The sequence below is a fragment of the Oxyura jamaicensis genome, chromosome 27 (genome assembly GCF_011077185.1).
Source record: "Oxyura jamaicensis isolate SHBP4307 breed ruddy duck chromosome 27, BPBGC_Ojam_1.0, whole genome shotgun sequence".
In the NCBI taxonomy this organism is placed as follows: domain Eukaryota; kingdom Metazoa; phylum Chordata; class Aves; order Anseriformes; family Anatidae; genus Oxyura; species Oxyura jamaicensis.
In genome coordinates, this window is record NC_048919.1 from 4,858,518 (window position 1) to 4,876,580 (window position 18,063).

The 18,063-nt window shown below is 50.0% G+C and overlaps 2 protein-coding genes across 3 annotated transcripts in view; both read left to right on the top strand.

Annotated features, from left to right (window-relative positions):
- Window positions 1-205: 205 nt before the first annotated feature.
- MED1 (mediator complex subunit 1) lies at window positions 206-17,145 on the top strand. 2 transcript variants are annotated; one of them, XM_035347679.1, is made up of 18 exons: window positions 206-418; window positions 2,067-2,173; window positions 2,725-2,803; window positions 3,241-3,295; window positions 3,424-3,556; window positions 4,297-4,325; window positions 4,703-4,774; window positions 5,050-5,124; window positions 5,697-5,770; window positions 6,118-6,207; window positions 6,933-7,044; window positions 7,335-7,459; window positions 7,666-7,784; window positions 8,889-9,090; window positions 9,277-9,372; window positions 9,479-9,584; window positions 10,966-11,106; window positions 11,284-17,145. In XM_035347679.1, the coding sequence occupies exons 1-18, from the start codon at window positions 391-393 to the stop codon at window positions 14,213-14,215; spliced, it is 4,575 nt and encodes a 1,524-aa protein (XP_035203570.1). In that variant the 5' UTR covers window positions 206-390; the 3' UTR covers window positions 14,216-17,145. The 2 variants fall into 2 exon arrangements, with proteins under 2 accessions (XP_035203570.1, XP_035203569.1); XM_035347678.1 differs by having other exon boundaries at window positions 10,966-17,145.
- A 577-nt stretch (window positions 17,146-17,722) lies between these two features.
- The window catches only part of FBXL20 (F-box and leucine rich repeat protein 20), a 32,747-nt gene continuing 32,406 nt past the window's right edge, over window positions 17,723-18,063 (top strand). Inside the window, exon 1 of the mRNA XM_035347770.1 lies at window positions 17,723-17,876. Coding sequence (XP_035203661.1) covers window positions 17,835-17,876 — 42 coding nt within the window. The 5' untranslated portion in view covers window positions 17,723-17,834. The remainder of the gene's footprint in view (window positions 17,877-18,063) is intronic.

Here is an 18,063-nt window from a genome sequence, read left to right on the forward strand (position 1 = left end):
GCGCGGCGTGCTCTCGCGAGAGCTCCGAGGGGGAGGGGGCTTCCCCGCTCCCTGACGACAGGAGGCGGCGGCCAATCAGCGCTCGGCAGGTTGAACCGCGGGGGCGGGGCCTGCGCTCGGCCGCCCTCCGCCCCTACGCCGTGAGGCCGCAGGCCCCGCCAGCTCCGCACGCCCTCGCCGCCTCTCGCGAGACTCGTGGTTCTCGCGAGACTCCGCGGCTCTCGCGAGAGGCGGCGCGGCCGGGAGATGGCGGCGGCCGGCGCCGTGTGAGGCGGGCGCGGAGCGGGCCCCGGCGGCCTCGGGGGGCCTCGGGGGCCTCCCCCCGGCCCTTCCTCAGGCGACACCGGCGCCGCGGCCCCTCCGCGGGCCGCCCCTCCCCGTCCTCCCGGCATGAAGGCGGCGCCGGGCGGTGCCGAGGGTGAGTAGTGCCGCCCAGCGACACCGGGCCGCGGGGGCGGGGGGGGGGGGCGCGGCCTCGCCGGTGGGGCCCGGGGGTTGGTTGGGTCCAACCGCCCTCCCTCAGCCCTCAGAGGGGTAACGGGCCCGGTGGCACCGGGCTGGGCCCACTCCAGAACCGTGCCCGCAGCTCGCGGGGCCGTTGGTGAGGGAAATGAGGAGAGAAGTGGCCAGAAAGGGCCGGGAATCCTGGCCAGAAATTCCTGTCAGGAAGCGGGCAGGCGCTGGGCGGGCTGGGCAGGAGGCGGGGACGTCGCTGTTCCTTGGGGGGGTTAAGGAAAGGCTGGATGTGGTGCCGAGAGACGTGGTTATTGGTGACATCGGTGGCAGGGGGGTTGCTGGGCCAGATCTTGATGTTATTTCCAAGTGTAGTGATTGGGGGAAATAAGGGGAATGGCCTCATCGTGGCTTGGCTGAAACCTGCCAGGGCACGGCCTCCCCCTACGCCGCGAGGGATCCGCTCTGTGAGTGTGAACCTGCTGGGGAGAGGCAAGCACTTGCCAGGGGTTCCCAGCCACAGCGCAAGAGGCAGCAGATGCACAGGCAGCAGCGGCTGAACACCAAAGCACTTTGTGACCCTGTGGGTGACTGAGTCCCCACCGGGCTACCCTGAGCTGGTGGAGTCTCCTCTCTCTGGAGAAGTCCGGGAGCCAGCTGGACGTGGTCCTGGGTCCCCAGCCAGCCCTGCTGCAGCAGGGGTTGCTCCAGGCGGACCCAGGCGTCCTTGCCAACCTCAGCCTGCCCGTGTTTGTTCCGTGGCTGGGAGGCGCCAAGTGTCCAAAAACATTCCACAGGCACCCGGTTATTTCAGACCCCTGCACCTGACGGTGCCAGCATCAGCTCTGTGAACTGTGCATCAGTAACGGGGACAAAGCCTTCGAGTTGTGCACCGAGGGCTTGCAGGGCTGCGTGCTGCGGCAGTTAACGTGTCTCGGGCTCGTGTTTGCCTTGGAGCCAGCAGTGCCTGCGGCAGGGTTTGTTTTGGCACTGATGTCTGCTGTTTGGTTTTGTGTTTGTTTGTTTTTTTTTAACAAATGCAACTGAAGGAAAAAAATAGCACAAAGAGGGGGGAAAAGCTAAGCTGTGGTAGTACCAGAGCCCACGTTCCCTTGTGTAAGGCTTCTCTCGGCTCAGGCTTTTGGTGAGGGAAGGGTCTCGCTGTACAAGAAGGTGGAAGAGTGAACAGTGAGGGGGAATCCCGGGAATTAAGCGTAGTATCTCTTCTTTACCTCTCCCTTCCTTATTGTCTGGAAGCCTCATCTTCAGGCCGTGCTGTCGCAGCCCCAGACGGTCTGTCAGTGTATTCCTGTTGTGCCAGAACTTATCCCAACGGCGCCAGGTCGTTCTGGGGGGGCTGTGCAAAGAGGAGCCCTTCTCCAACAGCCCCTTATTGCCTCCGGGTTTTGATGGCTGGTGATGTGTTCTTAGCCCTTATTTAGCCTTAAAGCCTAGGTCGCAGGGATCAAACGGTAATAAATACATTTTTAAAATCCCGCCTAGCTCAAAGGTGGGAAGCGTTCTCGTTACAACTGCCGGGCTGCGCTGCTTGTAAAAGCTGCAGATGTTGTCTCGGTCTCTCTCCTGAGCTGTCCCCCTGCTTCGTCTCGCAGAAGCGGAGAAGCTGAACAAGATGAGCACTCTCTTAGAAAGACTTCACGCAAAGTACAACCAGAACAGACCCTGGACAGAAACCATGAAGCTGGTCCGTCAAGTCATGGTGAGGAGGGTGCTGGAGTTCCTTTGCTGTTCGTTCTGTTGTTGGTTTGTTGGATCTCCACAAAGCGCTTTGCGTTTTGGTCAAGCCTTGGCTTCGTTTTGGGTCAGCGTGGCTGAGGCGTGCTGTCCTCACCCCCGGCAGCGTGCAGGGAGGGTGGGATCCCCTTAGAGCGGGGTGAGGGTAGGGAGGAGCAGGAGGCAGGGCAGAGCTACTTCAAAGGCTGCTGCGTTTATCGTGGTGGTAAAAGTTTACCTCTCTGTCTCCTCGTACACAACTCTCAGCTTAAGCCTCTTAGGAAGTTGTTGCAGTCTGTTGTTCCACAGGAGCAAGTTGCTTGAAAAAACCACCCCAGGTCCAGGCCTGCCTTTGTTACCTGCTTCCAAAACAGGTGCTGTTCTCGTACAGGAATCAAAATGAGGATGTCATTTCGGGATGAAATCTAAGCTGCCTTTAATTACCCAAATAAACCTCCCTTGACTGAACAAAAGTTGCAGCAATTCCCTCTCGCTGAGTGACACATAAAAAGGACGTTTTTCTTCTTCCTGGCTTAGGAAAAACGAGTTGTGATGAACTCTGGGGGGCACCAACATCTGGTGAGCTGCTTGGAGACTCTGCAGAAGGCATTAAAAGGTTGGTGCGTTCTGTGCGTGCACTTCAGGAAACGCCTAACAGCGATGTGGTGTGGAAATTTGCAGCGCAGAAGCGAGGTCGTTGCTAGCGCATCTCGCTGTGTTCGTGGTGCTCACGTTGACATAAGCGTGCTTCTGTCTTATGACTCGGTATCAGTCGAGATCGCTTGTGTTATTTTTATTCTTATTGCCCGTACCTGAGTCCCACTTGAGGAAGAAATCCATTCTCTCTCTGTACTCCTGAGAACGTTTGTTTTCCTCTGTACAAACTGTTCCGCTCCAGTTCTGAGTGCAGCTGATGTTTAGAGATGCACGTGTTAAGGTATGAGCAGACGTGGGAGGGAGTAAGGAGCTGGGCTTGTTCTGATGCCGATGCCTCATGCCAGGGAAAATGCTGAATCCTTTCACTGAGCCTTGTTTTGTGCTTTCTCCATCTAGTGTCTTCTCTGCCTGCCATGACGGATCGCCTGGAGTCGATAGCCAGACAGAACGGGTACGTCTCCTCCTTTGTTTTATGGCAACGGCATTTCCCGTTTATCTGTACGCATCGTAATCTCGCTGCTGGTTTGATTGGTTTTTGTGTGCATCTCATAGCAATTTTTGCTTTGTTTTGTATGTAAGCCTTGGATCTCACCTTAGTGCAAATGGCACTGAATGTTACATCACTTCAGACATGTTCTATGTGGAAGTCCAGTTAGATCCTACAGGGCTGCTCTGTGATGTCAAGGTGGCTCACCACGGAGAAAACCCTGTGGTACGTATTACTGAGAAAGACAGCTCAATGCCTTTTTGGGTTTGGAACTGTGGTTTCGCCTCCCTTTTGTTTGAGCAGAGAAAAAAAATCACACTGAAATGTCCTCCTAGACCTAGCGTTGTGCCTGTGCTGCTCGCTTGTCCTAATGGAGGGTCAGAGCCCCCGTGGAGTAGTCTGCGAGGAGCGTTTGACTCGTGGTCTCTTTTTCTTTAGTGTTACAACCGGAGAAATTCCTTGAGGAAGTTTTTGGTGTGTTTCTGAGGATTTTATTTCTGGAGGAAGGATAGGGAAGTGAATCTTAGGAAACTGAAATCTGTGAATGGAAAGCACTAAGATGTGGAATGTTATGGGTGAGATCCCGAAAGAAAGTGGCTTTACCTCCCCCCTCCACAAGTGTGAGAGTTTGAACTCGCTCTTTAAGTTGGTGGAGCTGCTGTTCTAAAACCGGCCGTTTTTATATCTGTGGGAGGTCGTAGGCTTTCAGCCCATGGTGTCACAAGTTTAAAAGCTTATTCCAAATCAATTGTTTAAGGAGAAAGAACATTGCTTGTATTTGTTCCAAAGGGGGTTGACAAGCAGAACTAGAAACATAGCAACGTGTAGTTGTGAGCATTTTGTTGCTTCTCATCTAAAGATGATGCTCAAAAACTTCGCTGCTGTAATATTTTACAGTTGCTGTGCTGCACAAAGACTTAAACTGCGTTTGACGTTGATGTTGTTGCATGTTCTTTCCTTTTCAGAGTTGTCCAGAATTGGTGCAACATCTGAGGTAAGCATCAAGAGCTGGTTGGTACATTTTTGGATTGGCTTCTCTTTGCAGTATTGATGTGAGGCTATTTAATGCCTGCAAACACAAAACGTTTCAAAACTGTTCTTTCCCCATAACACCTCTCCTCTTCAGGGGATTTTCTGGCTTTGGGTCAGATATTTCTGATCCTGACTGCCATGCCTGGCATCCTGGGAGCCACAGCATAACATTCATCAGAATTGTTAAAGCTGGATCACGTAAAGAAGGCAGCGTTTAGCTTTCACGTAGCAAAAGTCTATTCTAAAGTGACTTAACATTCGTATTGACCTAACTTTTAAAAACGAAGCCTTATCTGCAACAAATTTGAACACGTTACTTTTTCTCCTTCTTATTTTCAGAGAGAAAAATTTTGATGAATTTTCTAAGCATCTGAGGGGACTTGTGAACCTGTATAAGTTGCCAGGAGACAAGTAAGTCTAGCATATGTATGATATTTCTGTCTGTGTACATACAATTAAACCTGCAAGCTTTTAGCTTTGTGCTTAAACTTTCGTTGTTCCTGCTGACTTCACCGCCCTGGCTTGCATGCGAACACAGTGGGCTGGAAGGGTTTAATGCACAGTGGGAATGCAGACGGAAAAGTTAATTTCTCAGTGTTCGATCTGGTAGGAAGTACTGTAGCTCGGCAGCCATCGGTTTGTCAGTTGCATTTCTTCACGTGCTTCCTTTTAATTTTTTTTTTCAGCAAACTTAAAACTAAAATGTACTTGGCTCTGCAGTCCCTGGAGCTGGATCTCTCAAAAATGGCAGGGATGTATTGGTAAGAACATCTCTATGGTTGCTGTTTTTCTTTGTGTTTCCTTAATGATTGCTGTATCAGGTTGACTGATTATAACGACAACCGTATATCCATGAAGTGTCACATCAGTCCCTGTATGTTGTGACTTTATTGCTAAAAAGCACAATGCTGAGGTTGTAGAAGGATTATGCTAGCAGGAGAGTAATAAAGAGAGACAGAAAATGTGCTCAGAGCTTTCTGAAATTTACCGTTGTCCTTTTTAGCTACAGAATTCAACTGAAGGAAAGTCTGGAAGGCCAAAAAATGTTCATAATTAGATGGATTAGTGGTAACAATTGATTTACATTACAGTCAGAAACGAAGAAACATCTGACCACCTTTTACTGCTGTAGATTCAGGACGTAAACCATCCATACTGTAGAAATAAAAAGTAGCTTCTGCTTTGCCTATGACACTGCGAAGTTTAAAATAGCTGCTTGTGTGACTGAGCAGTGTGTGTATTGAGTTAAAACCTTAGACTGCCATCAGGACATGAATTTTGGTTTCAGACATGGCTCTAGCTTGTTACAGACCTGTGATTGCCTCTCTTGCAGGCAAGCCACCAATGCAAATCCACTCGACAAGATTCTTCATGGCAGTGTTGGCTATCTCACCCCCAGGAGTGGAGGTATCTTTGATAAACGCTTAAAAAAGGAAATAAAAAGTCGGTTTTGTTCAGGGCCCCCTTTATTAACATTAGTTTGAAATTAACCGCTGGTAATAAAGAAAAATGCTAATCAAAGAGGGACAAGGTGGCTGAATATTTGTAAGTCCCACGTGATCCAGAAAGCCAGTCTTCCCTTACAAAGCGATGTCTGTGTCTTTGACAGCAGGGGACAGCTCTTTCAAGGTGCACTAGGAGCTCTGTGCGGCGTGTGCTGTGTTAGAGTGCAAATACATGTGGTTACAGGAGCTGGTAATGATGGGGGTAACCTGGGGCATCACGATGCCTGCTCATAAGCCTCTCTCCCGCAGGTCTCCTTATGAATCTCAAGTATTACGTCTCGCCCTACGATTTATTTGAAGACGGCACTGGAGCCCCCGTTATTTTGCATGAGAACAATGGTAGGTGGCCTTTGGAAGCTACTGTGGACCTGCTGCTGCTTGAAGGAGAGAAGAAAGCAGAATTCCAGGGGAGCAGGCCGGCTCCCCCCTGCTGTCACTGTAATACGAGGAAAGCAGAGGCCACGGGTTTAATTAGTACATGAGTAAATGCCGTCTGAGCTGACCATCTTCTTGAGCCTCATGGCTGTTGTGGAGTTTGAACTGGGCGACTACCGGTGGTGGCAGTCTGCAGACAGAGCCTTGGTCCCTAGGATGAATTTTGTTGTTAACACGAGAGTTCTTTTATTGTCGGAATACCTGGGTGTTCCCATCTGCTGTCTTACTGTAAGATTGTTTTTCATGCGTGTGCGTGGATGTTTGTCTTTTGGTAAAATGACAAAACCCAGCACCAGTTAAAATTGAGGCTGGTCTTGGAAAAGAAAAGGGTGCAATTGTCCAAACCCATTTATGGATTTGCTTTGTAAGGAACATACTACAGACTGGCAAATGTATTTGAAATATCTTGTAAGAATTATGCCACTGATCAACCTTGTAAGAAAAACAGCGATAGGTAGCACAACTAACTCGTTTGGCTGTAGTCCTTCTGGTGATAGCAGTGAGTGCTGAGAACTCTGCTACGGGGAGGAAGCAATGTATTTCCACCGTACTGATGCTTAGTTCGTAAGGGCTGTGTTGTTTTTTCATCACCTTATGTTGTTCTCTTTTTTTCTTGCCTTCTCTTGCAGTTCCTCGATCTTTAGGTATGAACGTGTCAGTAACAGTCGAGGGAACCATGGCGATGTACAAACTTCCAATTGCACCACTAATTATGGGCTCTCATCCAGTTGACAGCAAAGGGTAAGCAAAGGACCCAGTGGCCAGGCCCTTCTCGGTGGCCTTGGTTAGATGCCAACTCAATGTTCGGCCATCTTTTGAAGTTGGAGTGGGGAGAGATGACTGTGTGATGTCGTAGCATTATATGAAGCTGAGAAATGGGTATTTCAGGCACGTGACACGCTTTTGAGGATTGTCTTTTAATTTTTAAGAAGGTATTAACAATCTGCTTGTATCTGAGCAAACAGCAAATTGCACGGCTGGTGCTCACAATCATGCCCTGCCTCTAAAAAGACCGTGTATTGATTTTCTAGAACTCCATCTTTTTCATCAATCACCAGTGCCAACAGCGTGGACTTACCAGCTTGTTTCTTCTTGAAATTCCCACGTCCCATTCCAGTGTCCCGAGCTTTCATTCAGAAACTGCAGAGCTGCACAGGTGAGTGGCAGATCTGTGAGACGGATACTCCCTAGGTTTTTATTAAAAAATTGCTGCCATTTTTAAAAGCATGCCATAAAACTTGCTTAAAGTCTTGTGCTGTTTTAAGAACCGGAGAGGTTTCTTTCAGTAGCTAGTAACTCCTCTGGCCCACCATCACCTTCCAGCTCCCAGTGCTACCATTCTCTGCCATTTTATTTCCTCAGGTATTCCACTGTTCGACACACCACCAACGTTTGTACCCTTGTACGAGTTGATCACACAGTTTGAACTGTCTAAGGAGGCCGATCCTGTACCGTTAAACCACAATATGCGCTTCTATGCAGTAAGTACGTCATTACAACCAGGGCATACCTGTAGTTGGGCGCTTTGGGGAGGGGTTCATCTGTTCTGGGTATTTTTCAAGCAGGATGAAGGAAATCGGTACAGCATTTGTTCATGGGGAAAGCCTATGCTACCCAGTCATTAGAATTCTGATACGGACGTGACCACAGTAATTAGGAAAATAAACTATTTTGTCTTAAATGTGGTTTGTCATAACGTGCACTCCCGCAGAATTATTTGTGCCTACATCTGACCCGTTCTCTGATCTGAAAGATAGATGAAAGGCTGTTTGGTCACACCGGTGTGTGCGCTGATGTGTGAGGTTGCAGGGGTTGTTTTCTTTCTCTTTAGCTAAAATTGTATACCAGAAAGCTTTATGTGGACTGGGCGACTTTAATAAAGGTGAAATGACAAGATCAAACCTTCAGTAAATGACTTTAAATTTAGACACATGCTTTAGTGAGTTGGCTCTTCAGAAGGTCTGTTTGCTGTTCTTGGGCAGCAGCTGAGACGAACGCTGAAGGTAGCTGCAGCAGTGTTCCAGAGACTAGATGGGGCTTGTGGGCATCAGAATCACCTGTCATGTTTGCAATTTTCATTGATTTTGTGTGCAAATAAATATATAATAGATGGAAAGCGACTTAGTGAAAACTCCATTGCAGTCAAAGTGCTGCTGCAGTAATGACAGCAGAGGTATTGGACTGAGCATTGCCAGATTCTGTCCTTTCCTCTTTCTTTGGACTGTAATTTGTGGCTGAATCACTTGCATCACTTGGGAGAAATCCACTTCTTAAATTAGTCAGTGACAGATCTATTAACTTCAGAGGATTTCTCTTTCCTGAGCAGGGATGCCATGCCACACAAAGCTGTTTTAGTGGGGGACAGTTAATGCTGTTGGGCAGTACTGCTTCTGAGGAGCCAAAGTCCTGTCTTACCTGTTCAGGTCTGCTCGTCATTTAACGGAAGGAAGATGTCTTCATTGTCATTTTCCGCCAGAAAGGTGGCTTGGCAGCATTTAGATCTGGAGCCTGCTCTTTCCTCCTTAGATGTCTGTTATCGCCTTGTACCCAGCACTGGCTGGAGTAAAGCAGAAATTGTTTGTCAGGCTCTTCCAGGACAGCAGCACTGCTACTTTCTGAACAAGGATGCTCCTCTCCCAGATGGAAGAAGCCTTCAAGGAACACTGATTAGTAAAATCGCCTTCCAGCACCCTGGACGGGTTCCCCTCATCCTTAACCTGATCAGACATCAGGTGGCATACAACACACTAATCGGCAGCTGCGTCAAGCGAACAGTTTTAAAAGAAGGTGGGTACGACATCAAGTGGAATATAATGTGGGGATAATAAAGAGCTGTGGGTGATTTTCCCAGGTGTAGGAGTTAGCAATAAGTCCCATGCTGCTTCCCTTTTTCTCTTCTATATGCGTATATTGAGCTGGCGCCTCTGGTTCATCTCCTGTGTTCCCTAATTGAATAGTTCCCATGTCTTTCAGATTCTCCTGGGATCCTGCAGTTTGAAGTCTGTCCTCTCTCCGACTCCTGTTTCAGCGTATCCTTTCAGCACCCTGTGAATGACTCCCTAGTGTGTGGTAAGTGGACTCGCTAAAAGCACGATGTGCTTAGAGGCAGGACGGCAGGGCTTTCTTCCACTGTAACCAGAATTTTTATCTCTTCTAAATGCCTTCTCTCTTTCAGTGGTAATGGATGTGCAAGACTCTACTCATGTGAACTGTAAGCTGTACAAAGGGCTATCTGATGCTCTTATCTGTACGGATGATTTCATTGCCAAAGTTGTTCAAAGGTAAGCTGGGTGTTTTTGTTCCGACGTTCCGTGTTGCTTACTGTGACGTTAGGAAGCCAACATGCAGGAGCTTGCAAGTACAATTAATTGCAAATGCTTTTGATAGCGTCCCACCAAGTTTTTTATATTGCAGAAAATTCAGCTTTGAGGAGGAGAACTGACAGTGCAAAACCAGGCTCCAAAAGTAACCGAGAAGCAGCAAAAATTAGTGGTTGAATAGCTAAAATGTAATTGCTTTCCCATGTTTCCAGGATTCCTGTGTAATGATCAGGATAAGTGATTTCTATCCAGAGCATTGTCCAAAAGAGTCTCAGTGTCATTATCCTGGTTTCGTAACCGGGATGAGCCGAGGTGCAGGCAGACTGCGTGGCACGTCTGCGGTTACTCAGCCGACCGGCGTCAGAGCCAAAGAGGTGCCTCAGACCTCCTGAGTCAGTCCGGTGCCGTGCCTGTGGGACCAGGCTCTCAGGTTCACTCCTTGCTGTTGTATGAGCTGTAACAGAGCTTTAAGAACGTATCGGTGAGTACCGTGGCTTTAGTAATGGCATGCCTCTGTTCAGGGCAGCCCGAATCGTATGGGTGAGCTCTGTTATATTTCTGCTAGTTGTTCTTGGAGCCATTCTGTCTGTGAGTGAGTTTCACATGCGATTTGTTTGGAGGAGAGGCACACCTGGCAACCTACTGAAAATTCCATTCCAAACATTGAACCGTAGCTACTTATTTTTGGGTGTGTGTCCGAGGTGCCCGCCTGTTTATGCTTTCTCCTCTAGTTGGTCGCTTTCAAAGTCTTGTAAAATGTGAAAGAGCTACCCCGCAGGTTGTCGTTTACCCAGGTCTTTTATCGAGGTTACTGCACCCCAGCCACCGTGGAGGCATGCAGAATGCAGCAGAATGTTAACAGTGCACAGCATAGACCTCTTGAGTGAGAATAGCTGTTTTTATTTCAGAACATTATAGGGTAGTTGACCTTGAGTAGAATGTGTCAGTATCATTGATTTTTACAGGACCGCGGGAAGCGTAAGGCTTGCCAAGCTTAGACAAAGGTGCTCCCTAGCAGAATCAGAGTAACAACCCGGACTGCATCCTGTGCTTTAACTACAAGATTATCATCTGTCAGCTATTAATTATTAGAGTTAGTTGATTGATTAATTATCCCTGCGTTTTGTGATTGCAAGGCACAATTGTCTCATGGCCGGATAAGCACGATGGGATGAGTATGAATACAGACAGCAGCAAGGCATTTACAGTGGCTGGACCTGTTGCTCTTGTGCCCGCGAGCTTCACTGCTTGCTTTGTCTGGCGAAGGTGTTAAAACTGCTTCGGTGAGCATTGCTGTAGGGCAGCAAGATGCACGCTAAACCCTTTGTCTTGTGTCTTGCAGATGTATGTCCATTCCCGTGACCATGAGAGCAATTCGCAGAAAAGCAGAAACGATTCAAGCAGACACCCCAGCCTTGTCCCTCATTGCAGAAACAGTAGAAGATATGGTGAAGAAAAACCTTCCCCCAGCCAGCAGCCCAGGGTATGGCATGACCACAGGCAGCAACCCAATGAGTGGTACCACTACCCCAACAAACACTTTTCCTGGGGGGCCCATCACTACTTTGTTTAACATGAGCATAAGCATGAAAGAGAGGCATGACTCGGTGGGCCATGGGGAGGACTTCAGCAAAGTGTCTCAGAACCCTATTCTCACTAGTTTGTTGCAGATCACAGGGAATGTGGGGTCTACCATTGGCTCAAGTCCAACCCCTCCCCATCACACACCACCACCAGTATCCTCACCAGCAAGCAACACCAAGAACCACCCCATGCTCATGAACCTCCTTAAAGAGAATCCCCCTCAGGATTTCTCCACTCTGTATGGGAGCAGCCCTCTCGAAAGGCAGAACTCTTCCTCTGGCTCTCCCAGAATGGAAATGGGCCCTGGGGGGAATAAGCAAAAGAAAAAAAAATCCCGCATGCCAGCCGACAAGCCCAAGCATCAGACTGAGGATGATTTCCAGAGGGAGCTCTTCTCAATGGATGTTGACTCCCAGAACCCCATTTTTGATGTCAACATGACTGCAGATACCCTGGACACCCCTCACATTACTCCAGCACCCAGCCAATGCAGCACTCCTCCTACTACATACCCGCAGCCTATACCTCACTCGCAGCCCAGTATTCAGAGAATGGTTCGACTCTCTAGTTCGGACAGCATTGGAGCCGATGTTACTGATATCCTTTCGGATATAGCAGAGGAGGCTTCCAAGCTACCCACCACTAATGAGGACTGCCCGCCCATTGGTACTCCAGTGAGAGACTCTTCTAGTTCAGGACATTCACAAAGTGCCCTCTTTGACCCCGATGTTTTTCAGACGAACAATAGCGAGAACCCGTACACAGACCCAGCAGACCTGATAGCAGATGCTGCTGTGAGCCCCAACAGCGATTCTTCAAACCATTTTTTTCCAGACGGGGTAGATTTCAATCCTGACTTGCTGAACAGTCAGAGCCAGAGCGGCTTTGGGGAGGAGTACTTTGATGAGAGTAGTCAGAGTGGAGACACGGATGATTTCAAGGGCTATGCATCCCAGGCTCTAAGTACTTTGGGGGTACAAGTATTAGGGGGCGATGGGGGGGAAAATAAATTTAAGGGAAGCAATCAGTCCGATACGGTAGATTTTAGTATTATTGCAGCTGCAAGCAAAGCACTGGGGTCCTCTGACATCATGGAGCACCACAGTGGAGGTCAGAGCCCCTTACTGAATACAGGGGATTTAGGAAAAGAAAAGTCTCAGAAACGGGTAAAGGAAGGCAATGGTTCTGGAGGTAACCTGGCAGGTCCTGGAATAGATGGGAAGCCGGGGAAGCGTAGCCGGACGCCATCCAGTGATGGCAAAAGCAAAGAGAAACTCCCGAAGCGGAAGAAGCAGGAGACAGACGGGAAATCTCCATCTCACAGTTCATCAAACAGGCCTTTCACGCCACCAGCGAGCACTGGTGGGTCCAAATCTCCTGGCAGTTCAGGCAGATCTCAGACTCCTCCCGGTGTGGCTACTCCTCCTATTCCAAAAATCACCATTCAGATCCCAAAAGGAACAGTGACTGTTGGCAAACCGTCTTCTCACGGCCAGTATACCAGTAGTGGCTCTGTCACCTCCTCCAGCAGCAAAAGCCATCATAGCCATTCTTCCTCCTCCTCCTCTTCCTCCTCCTCTTCAACCTCAGGCAAAATGAAAAGCAGCAAATCAGAAGGGTCTTCGGGCTCAAAGATGAGCAGCAGCCTCTACTCAAGCCAAGGTGGCTCAAGTTCAGGTCAGTCCAAAAGCTCGGCTCAGTCGGTGGGAAAGCCTGGGTCCTCCCCCATCACCAAGCATGGCCTCAGCAGTGGGTCTGGAAGTACCAAGATGAAACCTCAAGGAAAGCCATCGTCGCTTATGAACCCTTCCATGAGTAAACCAAACATCTCGCCATCTCATTCTAGACCTTCAGGAGGTTCTGACAAGCTTGCTTCTCCCATGAAACCTGTTCCAGGTACTCCCCCATCATCGAAGGCAAAGTCACCTATCAGTTCAGGTTCTGGAGGCTCTCATATGTCTGGGACTGGATCGAGCTCGAGTATGAAATCGTCTTCAGGAATGGGATCCTCTGGGTCCATGTCACAAAAGCCGCCTCCTTCTTCGAATTCTTCCACGGCATCTTCATCTTCCTTTTCATCCAGCGGGTCTTCCATGTCTTCATCTCAAAACCAGCATGGAAGTTCCAAAGGCAAGTCTCCTAGCAGAAACAAGAAGCCATCTCTGACTGCAGTCATAGACAAACTTAAACACGGGGTTGTCACTAGCGGGCCTGGTGGAGATGACCCAATGGATGGACAAATGGGGCCAAGTTCCAATTCCTCAAGCCATACTATGTCCTCCAAACACAATATGTCTGGGGGGGAGTTCCAGGGCAAACGCGAGAAGAGTGACAAAGAGAAATCGAAAGTCTCCGTTTCCGGAGGATCTGTTGACTCTTCCAAGAAGAATTCAGATTCCAAAAACGTCGGAAGCACTGGAGTGGCCAAAATTATCATCAGCAAGCATGATGGTGGTTCCCCTAGTATTAAAGCCAAAGTAACTTTGCAGAAACCTGGGGAAGGAGGTGGGGATAGCTTAAGGCCTCAGATGGCTTCTTCCAAAAGCTACGGATCCCCTCTCATCAGTGGATCTACTCCAAAACACGAGCGCTGCTCTCCCAGCCACAGTAAGTCACCAGCATACACTCCCCAAAACATAGACAGTGAGAGTGAGTCGGGCTCTTCCATTGCAGAGAAATCCTACCAGAACAGCCCCAGCTCTGACGACGGCATTAGGCCCCTGCCTGAATATAGCTCAGAAAAACATAAGAAGCACAAAAAAGAGAAGAAAAAAGTGAAAGACAAAGACCGGGACAGAGACCGGGATCGGGACAAAGAAAGAGATAAGAAGAAATCTCACAGCATCAAGCCAGAGAGCTGGTCTAAATCCCCCATTTCAGCTGACCAGTCTCTCTCCATGGCCAGCAGCGCTATGCTCTCGGCTGAGCGACCGTCCCGGGCTAGCCCTGAGTTTTTGATCGGGGAAGAAGATGACGATCTCATGGATGTTGCTCTAATTGGCAATTAATTTTCGTAGTATCTTTGAAAGATGCTCAGTACGCGGGACCTGCAGGTTCTAGAGGTGGAAAGAAAGGAACCATTCGTTGCAAACCTGCCACGCTGATGTCGATGAGGTGTTATAAGAGAAAAAAAAAGTATTTCCAAGGATCTCCAAAGTTCACACAGAACGTGTGAGTGCCAGCAGCTCATTCTGCAAGCCAGGTTCCTGACTGTGGCCTTCCTCCTACGGACACTTACACTCATTCTTAATTTCTAAGTATTAATAGGCCCATTAGAGGAAATGGGTACAAAGCTAAGCGTGGGAGCAGACCTCCAACTGGTGCACAAACAAACATCGGCTATTCTGGGAGAATCGGAGTTCCTCTGCCCCTCCTCCCGCTCAGACAGAGTTGGTTTTGCTTTTAGGAAGTTTTAAGCTAATTATTTTAAGGCATGATTTAGGGTTGGGTTTTACTCTTTTAAAAAGGGTGGCTGGAGGAAAGGAAAAAAAAGTGCTTTTTAGATATGATTTTTGTGGCATTTCTTCATTCATTGCCTGATTCAGAGCAGTGCTGAGGAACTTCGTCTTCCTCTGGCGTGGGCTGCAGTCAGCCGCTGTGAGGGATGTTGGCGTTTTACTCCAGGTCGAAGTGATGAAGGAATGCTGTCCAAGTTTTTACTTCCCTTTCATTTTAGCTATTTATTTATGTCCATATCTGAATGCGTTATGCTGCTTGCTTTCATGCGACCTCCATTTTAATTGTATGACGGAGTCCAAAGGGACTGGAGAATTTGGGTGGAGCCTGTGGATTTGGAGAGCTCTGCACACGTGCAGCCACCGTAGCTTTGGTGAAGTTGGTAAAATTCTGGCGTGCATTGGAGCAAATCTAAATTGAGAAGGAACTCCAGTCTTAATCCAAGCATTGCTTCCTTGTAAGCCAAGCAAACAGAACGTCCCCGGGACCCCCGATGCTGCATTTGTAAAGAGAGAGACTGTAAGCCGTGCACAAGCCTCAGTCCTGAAAACACTTTAGAGCTGTGCTTAATCCAGCCACAGCAAATACTCCGTTCCTGTCGATAGAACAGCTCGTGTGCACTCACGGGTAAAAACGGGCCTTGTTTTCTCAAGCTGTTTCTGTTGCCGAAGCGCTTAAGGTTTCTTTCTTTTTTTCTTTTCTTTTAACTTGCAGCACACTTCTCAAATTGTAATTGCGGTAATGCACACGAGCATTCCCTTCTCTCTCTGGGAGGTGTTAGCCTAGCGCTGTGAGTCAGTCACTTCCTCGTGTTAGCACTTACGCTGCTGGAAAAGCAGACCCTAACTGCTTCATCTGGATAACAACTGCAGCAGAAGCAGTGGTTTCCTTAAGCGATGGATTTTGCCCTTTTGGCTGGAATTAAGAGCGTGACTCAGGCATCCTCCGTGGTCTTATCTTGTGGTCCCTGAAAGGAAAAGAGACTCAGGAGAGTGTTTTATTTTTAAAAGCAGTTAAATGTGATTTGCTGAAGAAGAAACGTGGGAAGTCACGAGTTCTCCCTTCGAATTTTGTACTGGCAGAATCCTGCTCCCACTGGATTTTGGCATTGACTCCTGGGGGCCAGGATTCCACCTGTGGGAACGAGATTACACTTCGCGTTTGGGGATGCAGCCTGAAAACATGGCAAGGATTTAAGTTTCTTTTTAAACACAGAGATTTCCAGTCCTGCTTACGGTCTGACCCCAGTGATATTCCAGGCAAGCAGTTTCTTTTCTGGCTCATTCAAAGCCATAGCAAGGTAGATGTCTTTTCAGTAGGGTGGCAACTACTCAGTTAATTGTAGGGGGTTTTCACCACTTCCTCCTGCTTCATTCCCAGGTTCCTGTAGGATGCAGGAGCCCTGAATTTCCTAAAGCCACCCTGAACCCCGGAGGGCTGCCCTTTCTTGTATTTCCCAACAGTCATCCTTTGCTCCTTGTGGTCTGCATACCGTAGCTTCCCCCTCCCCAGTGCTCCCCTCTTCACGTGTTGAGATGATAGAAAAGTAGTGAATAAAGCCTAAACCTGGAGCAAATGACGTTATCTTACGCAGCATCAGAATCGTATGACTGCGGGGTGTCTCTGAAGAGGATGTAAGGAATACAGCACCAGATGGCTTTATCTTGAGACCCTGCTACAGCGGCTGCACCGGGGAAGTAAAACCTGCTCAGGCTCCAGCAGGTTGTCAGCTGTTTGCATTCTACCCCTCTCATTTTGTAAGTTACTTTGTTTGTTTGTTTTTAAATAAGTTCTTTGATCTGTTTAGGGCTGTGTGAAGGTATAAACAGCCTTCAGAAAAGGCCCTCTTAAAAGTTGAATCAGGGCTGGGGAGTTCACAGAGGAGTGTGCTGGACTTGTTGATCAGAGTAATGTTTTACCAATGCGAAGCGCAGTAAAAGTAAAAGGAAATACAGTTCAGCTTCAGAATTGACACAGAAACGTATTTGGAAAGGAAGAGCTGAACACATTTCCTTCTCTGCTTGCCCAAGACCAAAGTTCAATACTCTAAATTTCTCCTGCAAAAGGTGGGCGTCGCGGACACCCGCAGAAGTACAGGGAACAAAGTCTCCTCCTCTCTCAGCCTCCGTGACACCAAGCGCTGCAAGAGAAAGCGGGGCCTGAACTGCGGTCAGAGCAGACTGAAAGCTTTTGGATCCGTTTTGATGCACTGTACCCTTCCCCTTTGTACACCCTCCCTTTTGTATCGCGTGAGAGAGAGAGAGAGAGAGACCAGAGCCAGGCGCCAGCTGCATGATGCTTCTACCGCGGTGAGAGATGAGGTACACCCCTCCCTACACAGACGTTTTGTGTGTAAACGCTTGGTCTCTTACAAATGTTTTATTTTTAAAATATTTTTGCTTATTCTCGACGATATTTTACATCTTTCGGTATTGGAAAGATAAACGTGTAAACAAAATAAAAGCCAAACCTTTTAATCTCAGCTGCAGAAGCGTTCCAGGGAGCCTGAACGCGGTTCTTTGCCGGAGGGCCGGGCTGCAGCTCCGCGCCGTCAGCCCCGCGGGCTGCGGGGGCAGCCGTGGGAACGGCGCCGAGCTCCTTTTCCAGCCTCCTTTGCTCGTGGGGCTCCGGCCGGGCCCCCTCGATCGCTCCCCTCGCCCCCAGCGGCCTCGGCTCGGGGCGCGCCGCGGCGGCCACGCGGGATTTTCCCGCGGTAATGACGTCACAGCGGCGCGCCGCCAGCCGGGGCCCTGATTGGCCGGCGCCGTGCCCCCCTCCCAGCAGACCCGGAAGGGAGTGGCGGGGCGGGGCCGCGCCCCCCTCGGAGCCCCCCCCCGCAGCCCCCTCGGGGCGGCCCCAGGTTGGGGGGGGGGGGAGGGCTCCCCCCGGCCCCCCCCCCCCCCCGGCCCCGGGGGGGGGGGGCCCCCCGCCCCCCCCCCCCCCCCCCCCGCCGCGCGGCGCCGACCAATGAGCGGGCGCGTTGCTGGCAGGTGCCGTGTTTTTGTTTTGGGTCGAAGTTGAGGCCGGAGGAGGCGCCGCGGCGGCGGCGGGCGGAGGCCGCGAGGCACCGGCACCCCCGGGACCCCCCTCCCCCCGTGGGACACCCCCACACCCCCCCCCCCTCTCCCGGTACCATCCCTCTCCGCCCCCCCCCCAGCCCCCGGCCCCGCCATGCGGCGGGAGATGAACGGGGTCACCCGGAGCCGCTTCGAGGTGAGGCCGCGGGGGGGGGGCCGGGGGAGTTGGGGGGAGGGGGGGCGGTGTCCTGCGGGACCCCCCCCCCGAGCCCATCGGTCACCGGGAGGGGGGAGCGGAGGGTATCGGGAGGGGGGGTGGGAAGGGGAAGGGGAGGGGGAAGGACGGGGAGAGGAAGGGTTGGGGGAGGGGTGGGGGGGGGGTC